Source organism: Capricornis sumatraensis, chromosome 11 (genome assembly GCF_032405125.1).
Source record: "Capricornis sumatraensis isolate serow.1 chromosome 11, serow.2, whole genome shotgun sequence".
Taxonomy (NCBI): domain Eukaryota; kingdom Metazoa; phylum Chordata; class Mammalia; order Artiodactyla; family Bovidae; genus Capricornis; species Capricornis sumatraensis.
Window position 1 is genome coordinate 8427890 of NC_091079.1, and position 19998 is coordinate 8447887.

The 19998-nt window shown below is 44.2% G+C and overlaps 1 protein-coding gene across 1 annotated transcript in view; it reads right to left on the reverse strand.

The window, feature by feature from the left end:
• RIMS1 (regulating synaptic membrane exocytosis 1) overlaps positions 1-19998 on the reverse strand; it is a 596921-nt gene that overhangs the window by 234904 nt on the left and 342019 nt on the right. Inside the window, exons 5-6 of the mRNA XM_068983550.1 lie at positions 13736-14076; positions 8278-9125 (exon numbers count right to left, since the gene is read on the reverse strand). Coding sequence (XP_068839651.1) covers positions 8278-9125; positions 13736-14076 — 1189 coding nt within the window. The remainder of the gene's footprint in view (positions 1-8277; positions 9126-13735; positions 14077-19998) is intronic.

Consider the following 19998-nt stretch of genomic DNA (forward strand, 5'->3'; position numbering starts at 1 on the left):
TCTAGTGTCCTTCGTGGATTTCTCTGCATTGGATTCCTCGGTCAACTCCACTGTTTCTTCTCTTTCATTTGTCCCACTTTCATGATTATTCTCAGTTTTCTTGAGTACAGACAAATTTAGACAATTTTCTCAGAAGGAGACTGCAAAGTAGAATTTCTGAAAATGGGAGCTGATTGATAATTTAGATGTAACTAGGATGGATTTCACTTCAAACTTTGAAGGCGCTGGTCATTTGTAGTCTAGAATCATTACTGATGAGAAATGTAAAGTCAGTGTAACTCCTGTTTTACATATAACCTCCTATTTTACATATAACCTTTATCTTTAATCTCCAGAATTGTATAGATTTTTCCCTTTTCGTTAGCATGGTGTTGAATTTCCTCTTTCTTTCATGACTGATCTCTGGAGCCATCTCCTGGGCATCTCCAAGGTTGTAACAGGCTTCTGTATGGCTGCTTCTTTCTGGACCCAAAATAATTTTTACAGATTTAATGTCAGCTTTTATTTTAAGGTCTCAGATCAAGATATCTAACTTCCTGTTCAGAAGAATTAATCCATGTTTGCAGGTAAGAGTTTAATCTTGTGTCCAGTTGAACAGTCTTGTATTTTGTCCAAATATGTCTTCCAAGCACTTCAGAGCAATGGATTTGCACACTCAGAGCTTTCTCTTTGAGTTTTGTTAATAATAGTATCAGTAAATAAAGTTAATTATTTATTAAATTTTTTAATATAAAAATATTTTGCATGGAACATCCATAGGTTTGGGCAGGGACACTGCCCCGGGGGTGAGTGCTGGGAAATTCAGGCTGTTCTGAACTCCATTAAGATGTATAGCATTTTTTTCCATTTGCTTTTGGAGCATACCTCTGCTTTGGAGCTATCCCTTACTTCTAGGGTCCACATGTCCCCTTATTTATCCTCGTATCTCACAGCCGTTGGTGTGGCCTCATGCAACATTTGGTTTCAGGCAGACACTTGTGGCAGGTACCACACAGGTGTGATCAGTGGCGCTGCTCCTGCAGACACCGATGCTGTCTCTGACACCTGGGAAGGATGGCGCCTGTGAGCTGGCCCCTTCCCCACACAGGGAATGAGGCGTTGGCTTGGCGGGACCTGGTGGGAAGGTGGAGGCCCCAGAACGCCGAGCACCTTCTCCAGGACCTCCGGCTTTGCTGAGGCAGCTCACTGGATTGCCTCTTGATTTTTCCTGGGAATTAGATGCAGGGCTGCTCCTGCTGGGTGGCAGGGGGGTAGAGGAGGAGGAAACGGTAGGAAGGATGAATAGTGTGCTGCAGGGGCTCTGGCAACAAACACTGGGTATGTCTGTGATCAGAAGCTCCGCTTCCCACTCCCAACTTTGCTGACCCTCAGGTCTGAGCCTGAAGTTGCTTCAGGGGACCTCACGGCCGGAAGGCCCCCCTCTGCCCTGACCCTTCTCGCCTCCTCGGCAAGCTCCTCTGTCCCAAGGCAGGCTGCTTGCCTCTTTACACCATCTATTCACAGTCTGCTTCCTCTCCTCTTCACTGATGTTGGGCCTCATGGGGTAGGAAAAATAAACACCTACATTTGCTCAGACATTAAAAGAGAAAGTCCTTTTGGGGGTTAGCATATACATACTGCTGCTGCTGCTGCTGCTTCAGTCGTGTCCAACTCTGTGCGACCCCATAGACGGCAGCCTACTAGGCTCCTCTGCCTCTGGGATTCTCCAGGCAAGAATACTGGAGTGGGTTGCCATTTCCTTCTCCAATGCATGAAAGTGAAAAGCGAAAATGAAGTTGCTCAGTCATGCCTGACTCTTAGCGACCCCATGGACTGCAGTGCACCAGGTTCCTCCGTCCGTGGGATTTTCACAGGTAAGAGAACTGGAGTGGGGTGCCACTGCCTTCTCCGATATATGTATTACTAGATATTAAATAGATAATCAACAAGGACCTACTGTATAGCACAGGGAACTCTAGTCAACATCTTGTAATAATCTAAACTTTGCTATACACCTGAAACTAACACCACAGTGTAAATCAACTGTACGCCAATATAAAACAAAATTTAAATAAAAAATAGAGAAGTCTTTCCAAGTTGTAATTATTTAAAGGTTTCAGTTTTTAACATCAGTAGTCAAATTCTTACCACAGAACCTGACTTGACTTTGGAGTGTCTTGGAGACTTTATAGAGAGAACAGATTCATTAGATATATTGTTCAGTTGCTAAGTCACGTCCAGCTCTTTGAGATCCCATGGATTGCAGGACATCAGGCTTCCCTGTCCTTCACTATCCCCCGGAGTTTGGTCAAACTCATGTCCACTGAGTTGATGATGCCATCCAACCATCTCTGTCAACCCCTTCTCTTCCTACCCTCAATCTTTCTCAGCATCAGGGTCTTTTCCAAAGAGACATATTTTCACATCGGGTGGCAAAATTATTGAGCTTCAGCTTCAGCATCAGTCCTTCTAACGAATATATCCTGTCTATTAAGTCCTCAGTAACAGTTCTCTTGGTTGCCCAGAAAAGTGTCACAGGAGCAAAAATCATGACTGGCCCCTGTACATAGATACATGTATCTATGTACATGTCGGTATTATTCAATCACTGTACCTCTAAAACCTAGCACAATGTGCCTAGAATTCAGCAGATTCTTGTAGATACCTTGCTTAATATCATGTAAATAATGTAATACTTATGTAATATCACACAGAAATTAATACATGACTGAATGGTGACCACCTTCTTTAATTGAAAACCCTCTTAAAATTATAGGAAGAAGCACCAGGAGCGTCAAAAGAATATAAAATACCTTCTGTGCTCTCAAGAAACAGAAGTAAATCAACTTCTGTGTAGAATTAAAAGTACTATGTAAGCAACAGGCAATGTACTGCTGGAGCCCAAACAGGTGACTCCTAACAGTTTTAGCTTAATGACTAATGGATGATACAAAGCACTACATGAATTAGTTACATCTAAATAATCTAGTACCTGATAGTTGCAAAGCTTCCCAATGCTTGTTCCTGACTCCTCAGTATTTAAGCTGTCAGGGACCCAGACTACATAGTGAATAGTTCACAGTGCCCACAACTGGCACATGGATCCCCTGAAACTGTTTTTGTTTTATGGGGAAAATTCAACCTTGTGATTAAGTGTCCTCAGTCTCTCTTTTCAATCACTTATTATTTGCTACCTTTAGAAGCATTATTTCTTGCCAGTCATCCGGGTAACACACACTCCTACAAGGACTGCTAAATGATGCTTAGCAGTAACAGCTACAAAGAAACCTGGTAGCCCTTGTTCATCAGAAGCCATTCACAAAGTGCTTTAAAAGTTCAAAAGTAATATTAGTTTGGGTCGTATTTTTCCCAGGCTCTCAAAACCAGCAAGAAGGCAAGGATTAAAAGGGAAGGAAATCGTTTTATCCCACGCCAGACTCTTCTTCCAGTGTGCTTTGTCAGAGGGCTTCAGGTTCCTTGTAAGTGTCAGCGGATGAATCCCCTGATTGAGGCAGCAATGCTCTACTTCTTCTGAGCTATGATGCCTTTTCCTCCTCTCACCTTTTCCTCCTCTCATCCACTTCGCACTGCCTGCGTCTCTTGTTTTTCTCCTTAGGCCTCCTGACTCGATTCCTTAGGGGCACAAATCTTCACTGGACCTTGCCCCAGGAGATCTTGTTACACATTTCATGTAAATTCAACTGCTTTCTTATTATAAGTAAGATTTAGTTCTCTGTTTTTCTTCTGCATGGAGAGATTCAATACTTATAATCTAACACAGTGGTCCCCAACCTTTTTTTTTTTTTAATAAAAAAACTTAAATTTACTGTATGTCATCAGTTCCCCCCCCTCCATTAATGCCACCTTTCTTGTCTTGAATCCAGTCCAGGTACCACATTACATTATCATGTCTTCCAAATCCCCAACCTTTTTGCACCAGGGACTGTGTCATGAAAGACAATTAGCCCAGGGTGGAGAGGGAAGTTTCAAGATGACTCTCCTAAAGAGCACACCACATAGACCCTCACCTGCACTGTGCACAGAAGGGTTCACGCTCCTAGGAGAGTCTAACGCCACCATCGATTTGACAGGAGGTGGGCCAATGTGGAGTGGCTGTAAGTGCGGAGGAAACTTCCTTCCCTAGCCTGCAGCTCTTCTGCTGTGCCAGCAGGCTCCTCGCAGACCACCGACCAGCAGTGGTCCCTGGCCCAGGGGTTGGGGAGCCCTCATCTAAGAAATCAGAGATGCCCAATTATTTCCAGCATCATGTTGACTATCTTATGTGTTGACTTTCAGATACCATTTGCCCAGGGAACCTTTCTGGTTAAACATCTGGACACAAAGCAAAACTGTATCAATACATCTGGAAGGAATACTCCTTTGATGCATTTAATACATTATACTTCATTGTGTAATTATACTTTATTGTTTATTTTTCTCAACAACATGTAAGCTCCATAAAGGCATGCAGCATGTGTCTTTGTTTTTGACATCAGTGTATCTACCGAAAGTGTTAAATCTACACTTACTAATAAACACACAAACCAACTCAGCATAATGATAAGGATAACAACATAAATGGCAAGAGTAGTACACATATATTAAGTAGACGCCTTGTGCCAGAACAATGGTCTGGAGGCTTGTATTCCCTCAGAATTCACATGTTTAAATTTTAACCCCCCAAATAGGACGTGGGGCCTTTGGGTGATGCTTATATCAGGAGGGTGAAGCCCTCATGAGTGGGATTAGCGCTCATCACATACCCCACAGAGCTCCCTGCCGCCTCCCCGACGTGCGGACACAATGAGAAGGAGCGACTCCACCTGAGCTAGAAAGAGCACCTTCCCCAGGACAAGACCGTGCTGGCGCCTGGACCCTGGGCCTCCCAGCCCCTGGAACTGTGAGAAAATGAATTTCTTTTGTTTACAAGCTACTTAGTCTGTGGAATTTTGTTACAGGAGCCCAAACAGACTAGCAGAGCCATGCAAGTGTTCAATAGTTACATGATACATGTAACTGATAAACTGAGCAAGAGAATACATGGGATACAGTCAAAATGCTGCTTTCTTATATTTATTCCAGGAAGACCATCTTCCCCGACCGTGAAGGTCGCTGTACGGCTTCCTCTCCTGGGAAGATGGCTCTTCCCTGATTACTCGTCCCTTTCTCATCCCTCTCGAGCCTGGAAGATATAAGGCGGGTTCCTTCACCTCTTCTTTGTCTTACATATATACCCTATGTATATACGGTGATCTCACCCTCGCTGTGATACTAGTTCTATGGCACATATTCCACAGGCGCATCGAGACAGGAAGCATGCTCACTCAGCATCCTGCTGCAGCTACATGAGCTCATCCAAACCACTCAGTCGCCTGACAAAGGGGAAACTCTCATCTCCACTGTGGCAATGAGAAAACTGAGACTTAGGCATGCTGAAAGAGCCGTGCAGGGTCACAGCGTGCTGTAGACGATCACGGCGGAGCCCTTGGTCGGCAGTGGTAATCCTTGGCAATAAAGGCATTAATCAATATGACAGATTAAGGTTAAAGAAGGAAAATGCCTATGCTTCATTCATAGACATTGAGAATAAGACTGGTTATAAATGAAGAGAAAACAGGGTTGCATGTATCCGACAATGTCTCCTATGCTTCCATATGAAGAACCTGAACCCCAACTTCAGAGGGGGCTAAATTCCAGGTCGTCACCCAAGTGCCCAGAAGATAATTCCTGAGAAAGGGAGATAGCGGCCAGAGACATTAAGTGCCTCTCATCACACTAGCTGCCTTCCCCTACTCACCCACACCACCAGTCATGTTTCTTTCATAATCTGTTGTTACTGTAAATAATTCTGAGCTTCATTTCTAGTTTCGTGCCCATTGTGATTTATTAAACACATTCAAGTGGAGCTGGTGTACACCCTTTCTTTACAGAGTAGGAAAATATACATATGTAAATATATCTATATCCATCCTCATAAGGGGTTTTCTGCACACCAATTAAGCATATCCACTTACTTAACACTTCCCTTATGACTTAAGAGAAAAAAAATACATGTTTACAAAACACAACATTGAGGCAGGAAAGAGCAAAAGTCTAGACATCATCTGCCTTTTAAAACACCAATATGCCCTTTATAAACATCAATGCCTAACTGAAAAAGCCAAATTCACCCCTCCCTCATACTCCAAAGATACCTATTACTAGTTGAATGGTAGTACTAATAGCAACAGAATGAGCTTTTAAAATTGTTCCCAAATATAGCATAAGATCATTGGGGCATGCTGTATGCATGCTAAGTCGCTTCAGTCGTGTCCCACTCTGTGCAACGCTATGGACAGCAGCCCACCAGGCTCCTCCGTCCATGGAACTGTCTAGGCAGAAATACTGGAGTGGATTGCCATTTCCTTCTCCTCATTGGAGCATCAGTTCAGTTCAGTTCAGTCGCTCAGTCATGTCCAACTCTTTGAGACCCCATGAATTGCAGCACACCAGGCCTCCCCGTCCATCACCAACTCCCAGAGTTCACCCAAACTCATGTCCATCGAGTCCGTGATGCCATCCAGCAAGCAGATTCTTCAGCATCTGAGCTACCAGGGAAGCCCCAGCACTACGACAAAGATGATAACCACCACCAACTGAATTCATGGCTGTGGTCAGTTTAAATCTAAGTGAATAGCAGCAAAAGGAGGAGACTCTTCAAAATAAACACAGGAGTTTAAATTGAAATTGACGTACCTTCTAGAGCACTATTATCTAAAGGATTTTCTGTGATGATGGCTCTAGAATACTAAATTTCCCAGAATGAGAGGAACCAACGTCATGAATAATTCTTGTAACTCATTCGGTGCCTGCGGTGACGTTTTTAAACTCCACATCCAAAAATAAAAGGAGACAAAACACTAAAACCTTCCATTTGCTGGGAGACTGCCTGGAGCATTCCAAGCCCCACTTTCCTCCGCAACTTTTACTGAGACTTAATTGACATACAGCTTCCCTGATAGCTCAGTTGGTAAAGAATCCTCGAGCATGCAGGAGACCAGATTTCTGGAGCGTAGATCCACTGGAGAAGGGAAAGGCTACCGACGCCAGTATTCTTGGGCTTCTCTCGTGGCTCAGCTGGTAAAGAAACTGCCGGCAATGCGGGAGACCTGGGTTCGAACCCTGCAGGGGCGCACCTTGAGCCCAGCACACGCTCCTCTCAGCTACGCTCCGAATCCCGGCGCTCTGCACACACACCCCCAGTCCCCAGCGGGCACCTCAGATTCCTGCACACGAGCCCCGAGTCCCACACTCCGCTCATCCCTTGGTCGCCCCTCGGATCCCAAGGTTGGGAAGATCCCCTGGAGAAGGGTAAGGCTACCCACTCCAGTATTCTGGCCTAGAGAATTCCATGGACTATGGGGTCGCAAAGAGTGGGACATGACTGAGCGAGTTTCACTTTCACTTTCCATGGAAGTTTAAGGTGTAAACCTAACCACCTGCAGATTTCCAGGAGGCTCAGTGGCAAAGAATCCACCTGCCAGTGGAGGAAACCCAAGAGATGCGAGTTCCATCCCTGGGTCTAGAAGATCCCCTGGAGTAGGAAAAGGCTATCCACTCCAGTATTCTTGCCTGGAAAATTCCATTGACAGGGGAGACTGGCAGGCTATACAGTCCATGGCACGGCAAAAAGTCACACTGCTGAGCGACCTGTGAACTTAAACTAACCATCAGACATACATAGGAGGCCAGAAGACTACCCCAGGAAGCTTAGTTAATATCTCTGTCTTCATCCGGTTACCAAAATAATAATTTTCTTGTGATGAGAACTTTTAGGATTTGCCTTCGTAGCTTGTTTCTAATATATCATAAAGCAGTGGTAACTGCAGTCACAGTCACCATGCTAGACATTACCAGATACGCTTGTAAACCTTGCAGGCGCGCACCCTGAGCGCACAGCACACGCGCTTCTGAGCCACACGGGCGAATCCCCGAGCCTCGCACACACGCCCCCAGCTCAGCGTATATCTCGGATCCCAGCACACGAGCCCCCAGCCCGGAGCGCGCACCTCGGATCCCAGCACACACACCCCCAGCGCCGAGCATATATCTCGGATCCCAACACAGGAGCCCTCAGGCCGGAGCGCGCACCTCGGATCCCAGCACACACACCCCCAGCGCCGAGCGTATATCTCGGATTCCAGCACACGCCCCCAGGCCGGAGCGCGCACCTCAGATCCCCGCAGGAGCGCCCGGTTGCCACCCACCCTGCCAGCCCCGCCAGCGCCCAGAGCCCGCGCGCCGCCGCCGCTCGCTCACCCTTCTCGCTGACGCTCTCGCTCTCCAGCTCCACGTCCTCGCAGCTGGTGTACTCCGGCGTTGACACACCCTCTTCTTCCGAGCTGCTCACGGACATCTGGCGCCGCTTGCCGCCCCTCTTGGCGCGGTGCGGCTTGGGCGGCGACGGCCGCACAGACTCGGACTGGTCGGAGCTGAGCGAGTCGTTGCGCAGCATGGTCTCCACCTTCTCGCGCTTGGCCTTGCGCACCAGGACGGCCGAGCCGGGGTCCAGGCGGCTCTGCTTCCGGAGCGGCTCCGGGACCTCCGCGGGGCCCGGGCCTGGCCGCGGCGCCGGCGGGCTGGGGTCGGCGAGCGGCTGGGCGCCCGGCGCCCGGGCCTCCGCGGTCCTCTCGGCCGAGTAGGCGCGCGGCGAGGCGGGCGGCGAGCCGCGGGCGGCGTGGGGCGCGCGCGGGCCGGGCCTGCCCTCGGGCCCCGCGGCCGCCTCGGTGCGCGGCAGGGACACGTCGCTGTGGCGCCGCTCGTGCCGGGCGCGGGACACCCGCGCGTGCATGCGCATCTGCTGCTCCTCGGGCGGCGGCTGGACAGGGTACCGCGCCAGGTTCGGGTCGCTGCGGTACCGGGTCTGGTACTCCTCCTCCTTCCGCTGCTTCTCCGCTTCAGCCACCGGGCCTTCCTCGCGTTTCTCCGGCACGACGGAGTAGTCCTGGGACCGGCCTTTCTCCAGCCTTCGGCTTTCCCGCCTTTCCTTCCGCTCGCGTTCTTCCGCGGGCGCCTCTGCGGGAGGCGCCGCGGTCCTGGGCGCGCGTTTGCGCTCGCCCTTTGGGGCGCCTTTGCCATTCTGCTCGGCCAGCCCTGGGGTCTTCTTCCTGGGATGCAGAAAGAAACGTGGAGAAGGAGAATCGCGTGTAAACTCACGGCGAGGACCAGACCTCAGAAGCAGCATCCTTGGAAATAGTTATCCTTCGATGTCTAATTAAAAAGCGAGATGTTAAAAAAGCACTTTAAACCCGTATACCTGAGTCGCTTCCTAAATAAGGCTCCTTTGAGTTACAAGATATTCAGGGTCTTCACAACTGGCTTTCAGATTTTTAAATTCTCTATCAGTTAAACAGATCATTTTAAAAATCAATAAATTAATGTACTAAAGGAACAAGTTTAATGCTAACCTCTTTAACATGTTCCAGATAAAATAATATGGGTAATAATAAGTTAGGATAAACACTAATAGATATATATCAGTTCAAAAATTAATACCCGACATATATTGGGGCGATATATATTAATCTCTTATAACTGAAACATTCAAGGAAACCTGACTACAAGTATGTCCATTTCAGAAATTAATTCTACTAGCACTTTAGTTGTAGAGCAGAAGTACTTTTTAAGAGATGATGTGCAGTCCAACACTTTTTAGGGAATTGGTTAGGAAAAAAAAAAATGGTTGAAGCTGAGCCTTCATTTTACCTTCCCCAGCAAAAATGATAGAAATGTTGACGTTTTGAAATTATTATTCATTTTTCCTCCCTCCCAGGCCTTCTCCCTCATTCCAAAATGCAGAGCACAGGGAACCATGTTCAATATCCTATAATAAATCATAACAAAAAGCAATATGAAAAGAAAAAGCAGTTTGTGTTCTACTTTGCTTTCCATCTTGTAGGAGGCACTGGCAAAGATAAAGGAAAAGTGTTTCACGGTCTGAATATTTAAATTACATTGTTTAAGATGGCCCCGTGCAGCCCTTTTCTGAACACTGTAGTCCATCTGCTTTGGGAAGCTTTCAGCAAGGACACCAGAAGTTACAGAAAGGGGATGCCTCAGCAAAGCATTCAGACCCTATATGCTCTACTGTGCAGTTAAAATGGGGACAGATAGGCTTTTTCTGGAATCCTTAGATCCATAGAAAGGGCCTTCCAGAGAGAACACTGGAAGTCCAAAAGCAGGCTTCATGAGCAAACACTGAGAATAATACACAAGATGGGGGAAAAGTAGAGCAGTTTCTGTTGTCCATTATCAAAGTAGTAATTGCTAAAATATGTTGTGGGATCAGTTTGAGCAGGGGCTGGTGATAACGGAAAGAAAGGGTAGAGGGTTTCCAATGACACAAAAGCAAAACAGAAGCATGGTCAACTCTGCTTGAGGCATTTAGATTACTTGGTCCTTTGAAGTGGGAGAGATTTTCAGGGAGGGTGGAGTTTCACAGGTAGCATTGCTGTTTTCCCGCATAAGGGGTCTGCAATGAATGCAGTCATCATAATTAGAGTTTTCATAAAAATGTGATGAATGTACTGCAAACCTCAGTAGCTCATTAAAGCAGAGTTGCCCTTGTTGGAAGTTTCTATAGAGTCAATATTTTTGTGGTTGTTGAAATGCTGATCAATGATGCTTACCTTGCAGAGTTCATGTGCAGATTAAAGGAGACAGCATCTGTGAAGATGCTTTATGAGAGGATAACCTTAAATGCAAATAGGACTCTTCTCCAGTCTCTCTGATTCTTGTCTTTGAAATAGGCCTTTTCTCACCTCTAATGTTGCCATCCCCACTAGCTCTTGATGAGTGTACAAATTAGGATCAAAAAGATTAAGACCTTGTTTCCAAAAGAAGTATGTACCCCGGTGTTTACTGCAGCACTGCTTACAATAGCCAGGACACAGAAGCAAGCTAAATGTCCATCAACTGTTGAATGGGTGAAGAAGATGTGGCACGTATAAAATACAGTGGAATACGGTAATAAAATAACAGAAATAAAGAGGAAGAAAATGCCATTTGCCACAACATGGATGTGACTAAAGATTGCCGTACTATGTGAAGTAAGTCGGGAAGAGTACAAAGTTGGTATGTTATCACATGTATGTGGAATCTAGAAAAATGGTACAGATGAAGCTATTTGCAGGGCAGGAACAGAGACACAGACTTAGAGATCAGAACTTGTGGACACAGTGGTGGAAGGAGAAATGAAGTGAAGTGAAGCTCAGTCGTGTCCGACTCTTTGCAACCCCATGGACTCTCCAGGCCAGAATACTGGAGTGGGTAGCCTTTCCCTTCTTCAGGGGATCTTCTTAACCCAGGGATTGAACCCAGGTCTCCTGCATCACAGGCGGATTCTTTCCCAGCTGAGCCACAAGGGAAGCCCAAGAATACTGGAGTGAGTAGCCTATCCCTTCTCTAGCGGATCAGGATTCCCGTCCCAGGAATCAGACCAGGGTCTCCTGCATTGCAGGTGGATTCTTCACTAACTGAGGTATCAGGGAAGGAGAGAGTGGGACAAATTGAGAGACTAACATTGACATGCATGCACTCACATGTAAAACACATAGCTAGTGGTGGAAGGAGAGGGCGGGATGACTTGAGAGACCAGCACGGACACACACACACTCCCATGTGTAAAACACATAGCTCGTGGGAAGCGGCTGTGGAGCATAGGGGCTCAGCTCAGTGCTCTGTGATGACCTAGGGAGTGGGATGGACGGTGGGAGGGGGGTCACAGCGGGAGGGGGTATATCTGTATATACAACTGATTCACTTTGTTGTATCAGAAACTAACACAGAACTGAAAAGCAACTGTACTCCAATAATACAAATTTTTAAACAATGAAATAGAAAACAAGACAGCCAGCCACTCCTTCAGGCTTGGCTCATTCTCTCAGGGGCCCTGACTACCAACCAGGTCCCCCTCTTCCTCCTTCTCCAGCCCCAACATCCTCACTGTTGTCTTCGGTATTATAATCAGCAAGTCATTTATATCACCAGAAAAGCTATTTGCCCTTATCAGTCTTTTTCAGATTTCATCAAAAAGCCTCTCCTTGGTGCCTGCTCTCGACTTCTTTGTAGTTTTTCACAGGTCATCATAAGCAGGACTCAAATTTTCTCTTTGGAAACTCTAGACCTCCAAACTCTTCCTCTCCTTTAAAAGAAATCCTTTTCTGACCAATCATGAGCTGCCCTTTCAGTATCTTTTCTCTCCTTAACTCACAGCACTTTGTCACCATGCTGCAAGTCTGGCCATCACCAGGGTGGCTCTGGTGTCTGGCCATCATGGTCTCTCCTATTTTGCCTGCCCATCCCACAACTTCTGGGTGTCCTGTCTGCCTGTGTTCAGAAGGTGCTCCCCTTTCCTGCGGCCTCCGAAGGACGTGTGTTTGTATTGCCTAGTTCTGATCATGTCAGCCCTCTGCGCCAGTCCACTGCCCAGGGCTCTGTCTTCCCTAGGGGACAGTGTGGTCTCTTTCCCAGGATCTGAATGGGAAGGCACCATGCACCAGTCATCTTGATGCCCTCCGGCTCTTGCAGTGTTCGGTAATGGTAAACACTTGGTGCCTACAGTCTGCATTCACTAGAGGCCTCCCATGGGCCTGCTGCTGAGCACAGGTGCTCACTCAGTCCTCCAAGGTGCCCATGAGAATCCCTGGTGACAGAACCAGGCCTGGAATCCGGATCAGTTCAGCTTTGAAGTCTTTGAGCTTATTGTGAGAGTTTCGTTTGACAAGGAGATCAGAAACCTTCCTTAGATCCTACCCTCGGATCCTGTCCTCCCACCCAGTGGAATAAATAAGGGTCACACAGATGAAGGCAGCCACACCTAGTGCTAACCGTCAGGTGTCCCAGACTCCCAGCCTCGGGAAGAAAAGGGCTATATTCCCCCTTGTTAACGCTGTCCCCACCTACTGCACAGCATCCTGTCTGGTCATCAACACACGTTTTTGAATGAATGATACAGTAGACAAATTGAAATTAATAAGCTCATCACATGAGCCCAAGCTTACAAGTCTCCATTGCATTCCATTGTTTTCAGGATAAAGTCTGTGAAATTGAACCTGTCTAAAAGGCCCAGTGTGACCTGGGCACTCAGACCTCACCGTCATCCGCTGCCCCCCCCCTCCAACTCACCCTTCAGCCAAGAGCATCCTCTGGGTGGTCCCACTGTTCCTTCCAGCCAGACACCCGTGCACCCATCCCGTGCTTCACCTGGCTCATCTCTAGTCACCTTCAAAGCTCAGCGTAGAAGAAAGCATCCTCCAGGAAGCCTTTGCTGATGCACCCCCAGCCCTAAGTGTGTCTGTTGCCCATATTCTTCTCTCAGAGCACATATTCAACTGCAGGACCCACTCTAATAGCCAAAAACAGCCAATGGCTGTTCTCACCAAAGGGTTGGAAGTTAATAGTACACTTTAAACAATGAAATATAAACAAGACAGCCAGCCACTCCTTCAGGCTTGGCTCATTCTCTCAAGGGCCCTGACTACCAACCAGGTAGCCCTTGTTTACCTCCACGGGAGACGTGAAAGACAAGCTTCTCAGCAAAGGCCTCCTAAGGACAGATACTTTCTAGAGAGAGACAAAGGCAGCGGGCTCCCTATCACCTTTCTGGTTGAGTCTGAGAGGCACCCTTTCTGCATATCCTAAGCGGTTTGATTCCTGAAGATGGGTTTGCTCTCCATTTAAGATTTTGCCCTTTGCCTGTGGGTTGCTGACCTCTTACCTGTCCCTGGGAGGCTCGCTTCTAGATCTGGAGGATGCCTGCTTCTGCTCAGGGCCCCCGGCTTGCGGGGCGGGCTCAGCGCCCTTGGTCCTGTCCATCTGTGCGCCAGGAGCAGCCTGGTCCTGGGCGGAGGCCGCGGCGCTGCTCAGAGGGGTCTGCGACCTGGAGCGCTCTTGGAGCCGGGCTTTCTTCTCTCTAGGCGCCTCGGAACCCGCCCCTGTAGCCGTGTCGCTGAGTGTTCCGTCCTGACTGGGCTGCTGAGGGCCGCTGCCGAAGAACCACGCCCCTGACTTGGTTAAGATTTCCTGTTGCTTTCGACATAAATTGCATACCCACATAACCTATTTGAAGAAGAGAGAACGGTGTAAAGTTTCTGTGCTGTGGAAATAAATTTATTTTCATCACACTAAAATATCTCTTAAGGCAAAACAGAATGGTTGTCATCTTTATGTTGATCCTTGAGCAGGTCTTATGAAAATGACCCCTGAACAAGTGTATGAATGCCTGCTCCATGACCCATTGGAAACCATAGACTTACGGTAACCAGAACAGAGTCTTTCTTGGCATTCATAATCTATGATTCCGAGTTTCCTATTACTGTGTATTCATCACATTTTGAATGACTGACTCTGAAGTTTCAATTAAAATATATTCATAAAAATGATCGTATACATGATAGAATGCCATTCTCCCAAATTCTATCATGTATACTATCATGTAAGAATTGAATCGCCAGTCTATGTCTGACGCAGGATACAGCATGCTTGGGGCTGGTGCATGGGGATGACCCACAGAGATGTTATGAGGAGGGAGGTGGGAGGGGGGTTCATGTTTGGGAACTCATGTAAGAATTAAAGATTTTAAAATTAAAAATAAAATAAAATAAAAAAAATAAAAATAAAATAAAATATATTCATAAAAATGGTCTAAGCAAGGTAGTTGATTGATTGGAAAAATGTTGTAGGGAAGCATGGAATTAATATTTATGTACATACGCCTCAGTGTGTCAAAGGATTTAGAAGCTATCTGTCTTCTCAAGAACCATTCATTATTAAAATCAATATTATAAGATATTCAGGAGGAATTAACAAACAATGAAAGGTAGTCACTAAAGAACAGGACAGGCTATATATGTTCTCTAGTTTACTAGTAATCAACTAAGCTCAGTTGAAAGAGCTATTTTGGAATCATCACTGGGAAACACATCCGCTGATAAATTATGAAATGTATCACCACTTAAAATCTATATAGCTGCTCTCTTCTTGGGCACGCTTACAGTGAAGGTAATAATGGGGACAACGGTGTTCATAGAAATAATGAATAATAATACAACAGCCAAGCCCACCTCACTTACTCTTCTCGGCACGCACTTCAGGCTTTTCTTTGTATTTCAGACACAGCACCTCCAGGAAGGCTGATGACCTACCCCTAGGTGCCCATTTCCACTAATAAGACTAAGTCAACAGCCACTCAAATATATCACTTAAGGGTGGATAAATCCTAGATACGTCAAGTGAGAAGCAATGCAAGACAGTAGAAGAAGCAGTGTTTAGTTGGCAAAAAGAAGAAAATAGAATACTGAAAACTTTCCCATGGATATGAGGAAAATGATCACTTCTTACTGTTCATAAGACTAAAGCTAAAGTGATAATAAGGAAATGAGAATAAAAGTAATACATTTTAAAAAGAAAAATATTGCAGATGAACTGTTGAGAACTCCTTCTTTCCAACCAAGAAAATTCAAATGAATTAATAATATGGGGAAAACCAAGATGTAGCAAATATATTTGCTACAATATGTTTAAGATTTATGACACTTAACTCGGCCTTCTATATTTCCCTGGGTCATAAAACAAAGAAAAGTTGGTCCACAAAATCATTTAACTATAACATCTGCACAGTGTATTATATCATGGACTTCCCATCTACTGAGATGTTAGGCAAGATGAGCAATATGCTGCCTATGCCAATAGCAAAAGAAAGGGTGTATGGAGTGGAACTTCAATTTAACATGCTTGCCAAATATGGCTATACTTTGCACAGCATACGTCCATCTTGATGTTGTAAATAAGGTCCCTCACGTTCTGACTGATTGAACGTGGAGGTATCAGTGATAACGTCATAAGGATGATGGCCTATAACCAGGACTTCCATCAACAGTGACACCATGTCTCCTCTGCCCAGACCCTGAATGAGGACAGGTGACACCCTTCCTCTTTGGCTGCCTCTTTGGTTGCTAAGACAGTGAAGAGAAAGTCTGAATTCATAGAGTTCTAGGACATCGATATGAAATTTTGACTATTTCACAGTAACTAAGTAGATATTAATATGGTATTGATTCCACTAATAATTTGCAAAGTATTACTTAGCACCAAGTTAGTTTCTTTCCTACAAAAACATTAAGGTGTACTTAGGATAAATATACCTTTCCTTTAAAACTATACAGAACACAGCAAAATTTACGATTATTACACAAGTTCCAAAATGAAATTAAGCTGAGTAAACAGGCAGAAAAAGAGCAGGAAGGAGACTATATGATTCATCACACATCTGCATATTTCTTATGAAATTTTTATCACAGTTTTGATTGTTTCATGACTTTAAGTATCATAAAAATGAACTAATAAAAAGTAATTGTCATATTTGGACAAGTTCCAAATTTTGAATATGTGCAGAACTGCTGTAGGATTAATAAAAGCAATTATAATGTGCTTTTTATTAATTCAGTTCAGTTCAGGCACTTAGTCATGTCCGGCTCTTTGCATCCCCACGGACTACAGCCCACCAGCCTTCCCAATACATCGCCAAATCCAAGGGCTTGCTCAAACACATGTCCATGGAATTGGTGATACCATCCAACCATCTCATTCTCTATTGTCCCCTTCTCTTGCTGCCTTCAATCTTTCTCAGCATCAGGGTCTTTTCCAATGAGTCAGTTCTTCGCATCAGGTGGCCAAAGTATTGGAGCTTCAACTTCAGCATCAGTCCTTCCAATGAATATTCAGGGTTGATTTCCTTTAGGTTGGATGGGTTGAATCTCCTTGCAGTCCAAGGGACTCTCAAGTCTTCTCCAATACCACAGTTCAAAACCATCAATTCTTTGGTGCTCAGCTTTCTTTATGGTCCAGCTCTCACATCCATACATGACCACTGGAAAAACCATAGCTTTGACTAGACAGACCTTTGTTGGCAAAGTAATGTCTCTGCTTTTTAAATAGGCTATCTAGGTCAGTCATAGCTTTTCTTCCAAGGAGCAAGCATCTTTTAATTTCATGGTTGCAGTCACCATCTGCAGTGATTTTGGAGCCCAAGAAAATAGTCTGTCACTGTTTCCATTGTTTCCCCATCTATTTGTCATGAATTGATAGGACCAGATACCATGATCTTAGTTTTCTGAATGTTGAGTTTTAAGCCAATGTTTCCCCTCTCCTTTTTCAATTTTATCAAGAGGCTCTTTAGTTCTTTGCTTTCGGCCATAAGAGTGGTGTCACCTGCATATCCAAGGTTATTGATATTTCTCCCTGCAATCTTGATTCCAACTTGTGCTTCATCCAGCCTGTCATTTTGCATGATGTACTCTCCACAGAAGTTAAATTAGTAGGGTGACAATATACAGTCATGATGTACTCCTTTTCCAATTTTGAAGCAGTCCATTTCTCCATGTCCAGTTCTAACTGTTGTTTCTTGACCTGCATACAAATTTCTCAGAAGGCAGGAAAGGTGATCTGATATTTCCATCTCTTGAAGAGTTTTCCACAGTTTGTTGTGATCCACACAAAGGCTTTGGCATAGTCAATAAAGAAGAAGTAGATGTTTTTCTGGAACTCTCTTGCTTTATGTATGATCCAACGGATGTTGGCAATTTGATCTCTGTTTCCTCTGCCTTTTCTAAATCCAGCTTGAACATCTGGAAGTTCCATATTCACGTACTGTTGAAGTCAGTTAAATTTTACAATTCACTTAATTTTATTTTTAATTTATTTAAAAAGTTACAATTAATGGTTAGTAGAAGCATCTACTTCAGCATTTTACAATATTATTTATTCATTTAAATCTGTGATATTATATTTGTCAAACTTTAACAGTTAGGAAAACTCTTGTTTAGTTCCAAATTTTTCTACATCTTATTCATTTGTGTACCACATATTTTTATATTTGTATTTAAAAATTAATTAAAAGTAAAAGACTAGGCGTATCTTTCAACACAATTCATATCAAACATTGCAGACATGTATAAAAATAACCAATTCATTTCTAATAATCAATGCAGTTATTTGTGCATATTCTGTTTTTTAATTTATTGTTAACTATTATGCTTGCTTGTAACTGTAGAAAAATCCACAAGTGGGTTGGGGATCCTTAACTGATTTTTTTTCAGGGAAGAGAAGACATATGTATATATAGGTGTATATGTATATATAGGTGTGCATATATACATGTCTACTGGTATATTTACTTCCTAACTATATTCGTAATATATGTTTAAAAGTAGAATGGTGTACAGTGATCATTTACTGCCATTTATTGATGATTTTATTACTTTTGTTCATTTCAGTTGTACCAACGTTTCTACATACCCATTAGGATATTAACTGCCCCGGCCTTTTGTGTATTTATCAATTGAATTAGTAGCATTTTTTTACCCATTTAATAACTATTTGATAGAGTTTTCAAATTGTTACTTGTCATATCAACTATTTTTTTGTTACAAAGATGACTTTTCATTTTATGTTGTCTAATCTGTTGTGCTCTTCCTTAATTATTCTGTTGCTTCTAATTTAGCACCAAGAATGCTGTGATAAATATTCACTTTTATTTTCATTGGCTTTTTATATGATTTAATATGTTACAAGTTAATTCTTGATCCCTCGGAATTTATCTTGATATGTGATGAGAGACAGGGATCTATATGATTGTCTTTCCCGCACAGCTAACAATCTTGACATGATGTACTGGATAATCTTTAACCTCATCACTGAACTTGAAAGAAACATGTGGTGTCTAAGCAGCCCAGGTTCTCACCTCAGATCCACCTCTTGTTTGCTGTTTACGCCAGTCCCTTTCATAGCCTCTGTAACTCATAAGCAAACTTGGGATCCTGGCAGTTCCTAACTAACTGAGACGTTTCGGGAATTAATGACATAATTCATCTAAATCACTTGGCATAGAGCCCGACAGACAGTAAGAGCTTATGAGGCACTGATAACATGGTAATATCTAATTATTACTAAAACTAATCATTTCCATCATCATCACCTTGTTAATTATATGTGTAAAATTTGGGGGGGCTCTCTATAGCATACAAAGCCATCAAGAAACTTGTATTTTGTTCCTATAGATAAACAGAGAGATGTTCCCATGCACTTATTAATCCAACCCCATTAGTTAAATTATGACGCACAGCCTTCCATCTTGATGGTTTCCACGTGGGCTGCCTGATGGCGGGTCTCTCGCTGCTCCTGTTTGTGTAACTATCTGTGTGGGTCATGGCGCGTCAAAAGGGGTGGTGAACATTGAATATGATGACCCATCTTCCTGCCCTGCTAATGGGGAAGTTACATCATCTCTCTATATTTCAGTTTACTCATTCATAAAATAGGGAAATAATAATAGTGATGCTTTCATAGACTATGTGTTAGGATTTAGTCAGTGAGAGAATGTATGCAACCTTATTTAGCACATGGAAAGCACTCGATACATATGAATGATTAACAGCAAACAAAAACTCACTAAAGTTGACTTTAGTTAAAGGTAAGAAGCCTTTTTTTCCTGTTAAAAGTGCCATACTCTGGACATATTTCTGATTTAAACAAGTGTTTCTATAATGTACTTTTTTTTTTTTTCTAGGCTATGGGCCTACAGGGAGAAGGCAATGGCACCACACTCCAGTACTCTTGCCTGGAAAATCCCATGGATTTTCATGGAGGAGATTGGTAGGCTGCTGTCCATGGGGTCGCTAAGAGTCGGACACGACTGAGTGACTTCACTTTCATGCATTGGAGAAGGAAATGGCAACCTATTCCAGTGTTCTTGCCTGGAGAATCCCAGGCACAGGGGAGCCTGATGGGCTGCTGTCTATGGGGTCACACAGAGTCGGACACGACTGAAGCGACTTAGCAGCAGCATGGGCCTACAGCAGTGAACAAAGTGACATGTGGAGTCCACATTCCAGTGAAGAAGACAGACAAAAACAAAAAATGATAGTAAATAGATGAGGAATGCTGGGTAGTGAGATGTGCAATAGAAAAAAAATGAAAAAAAAA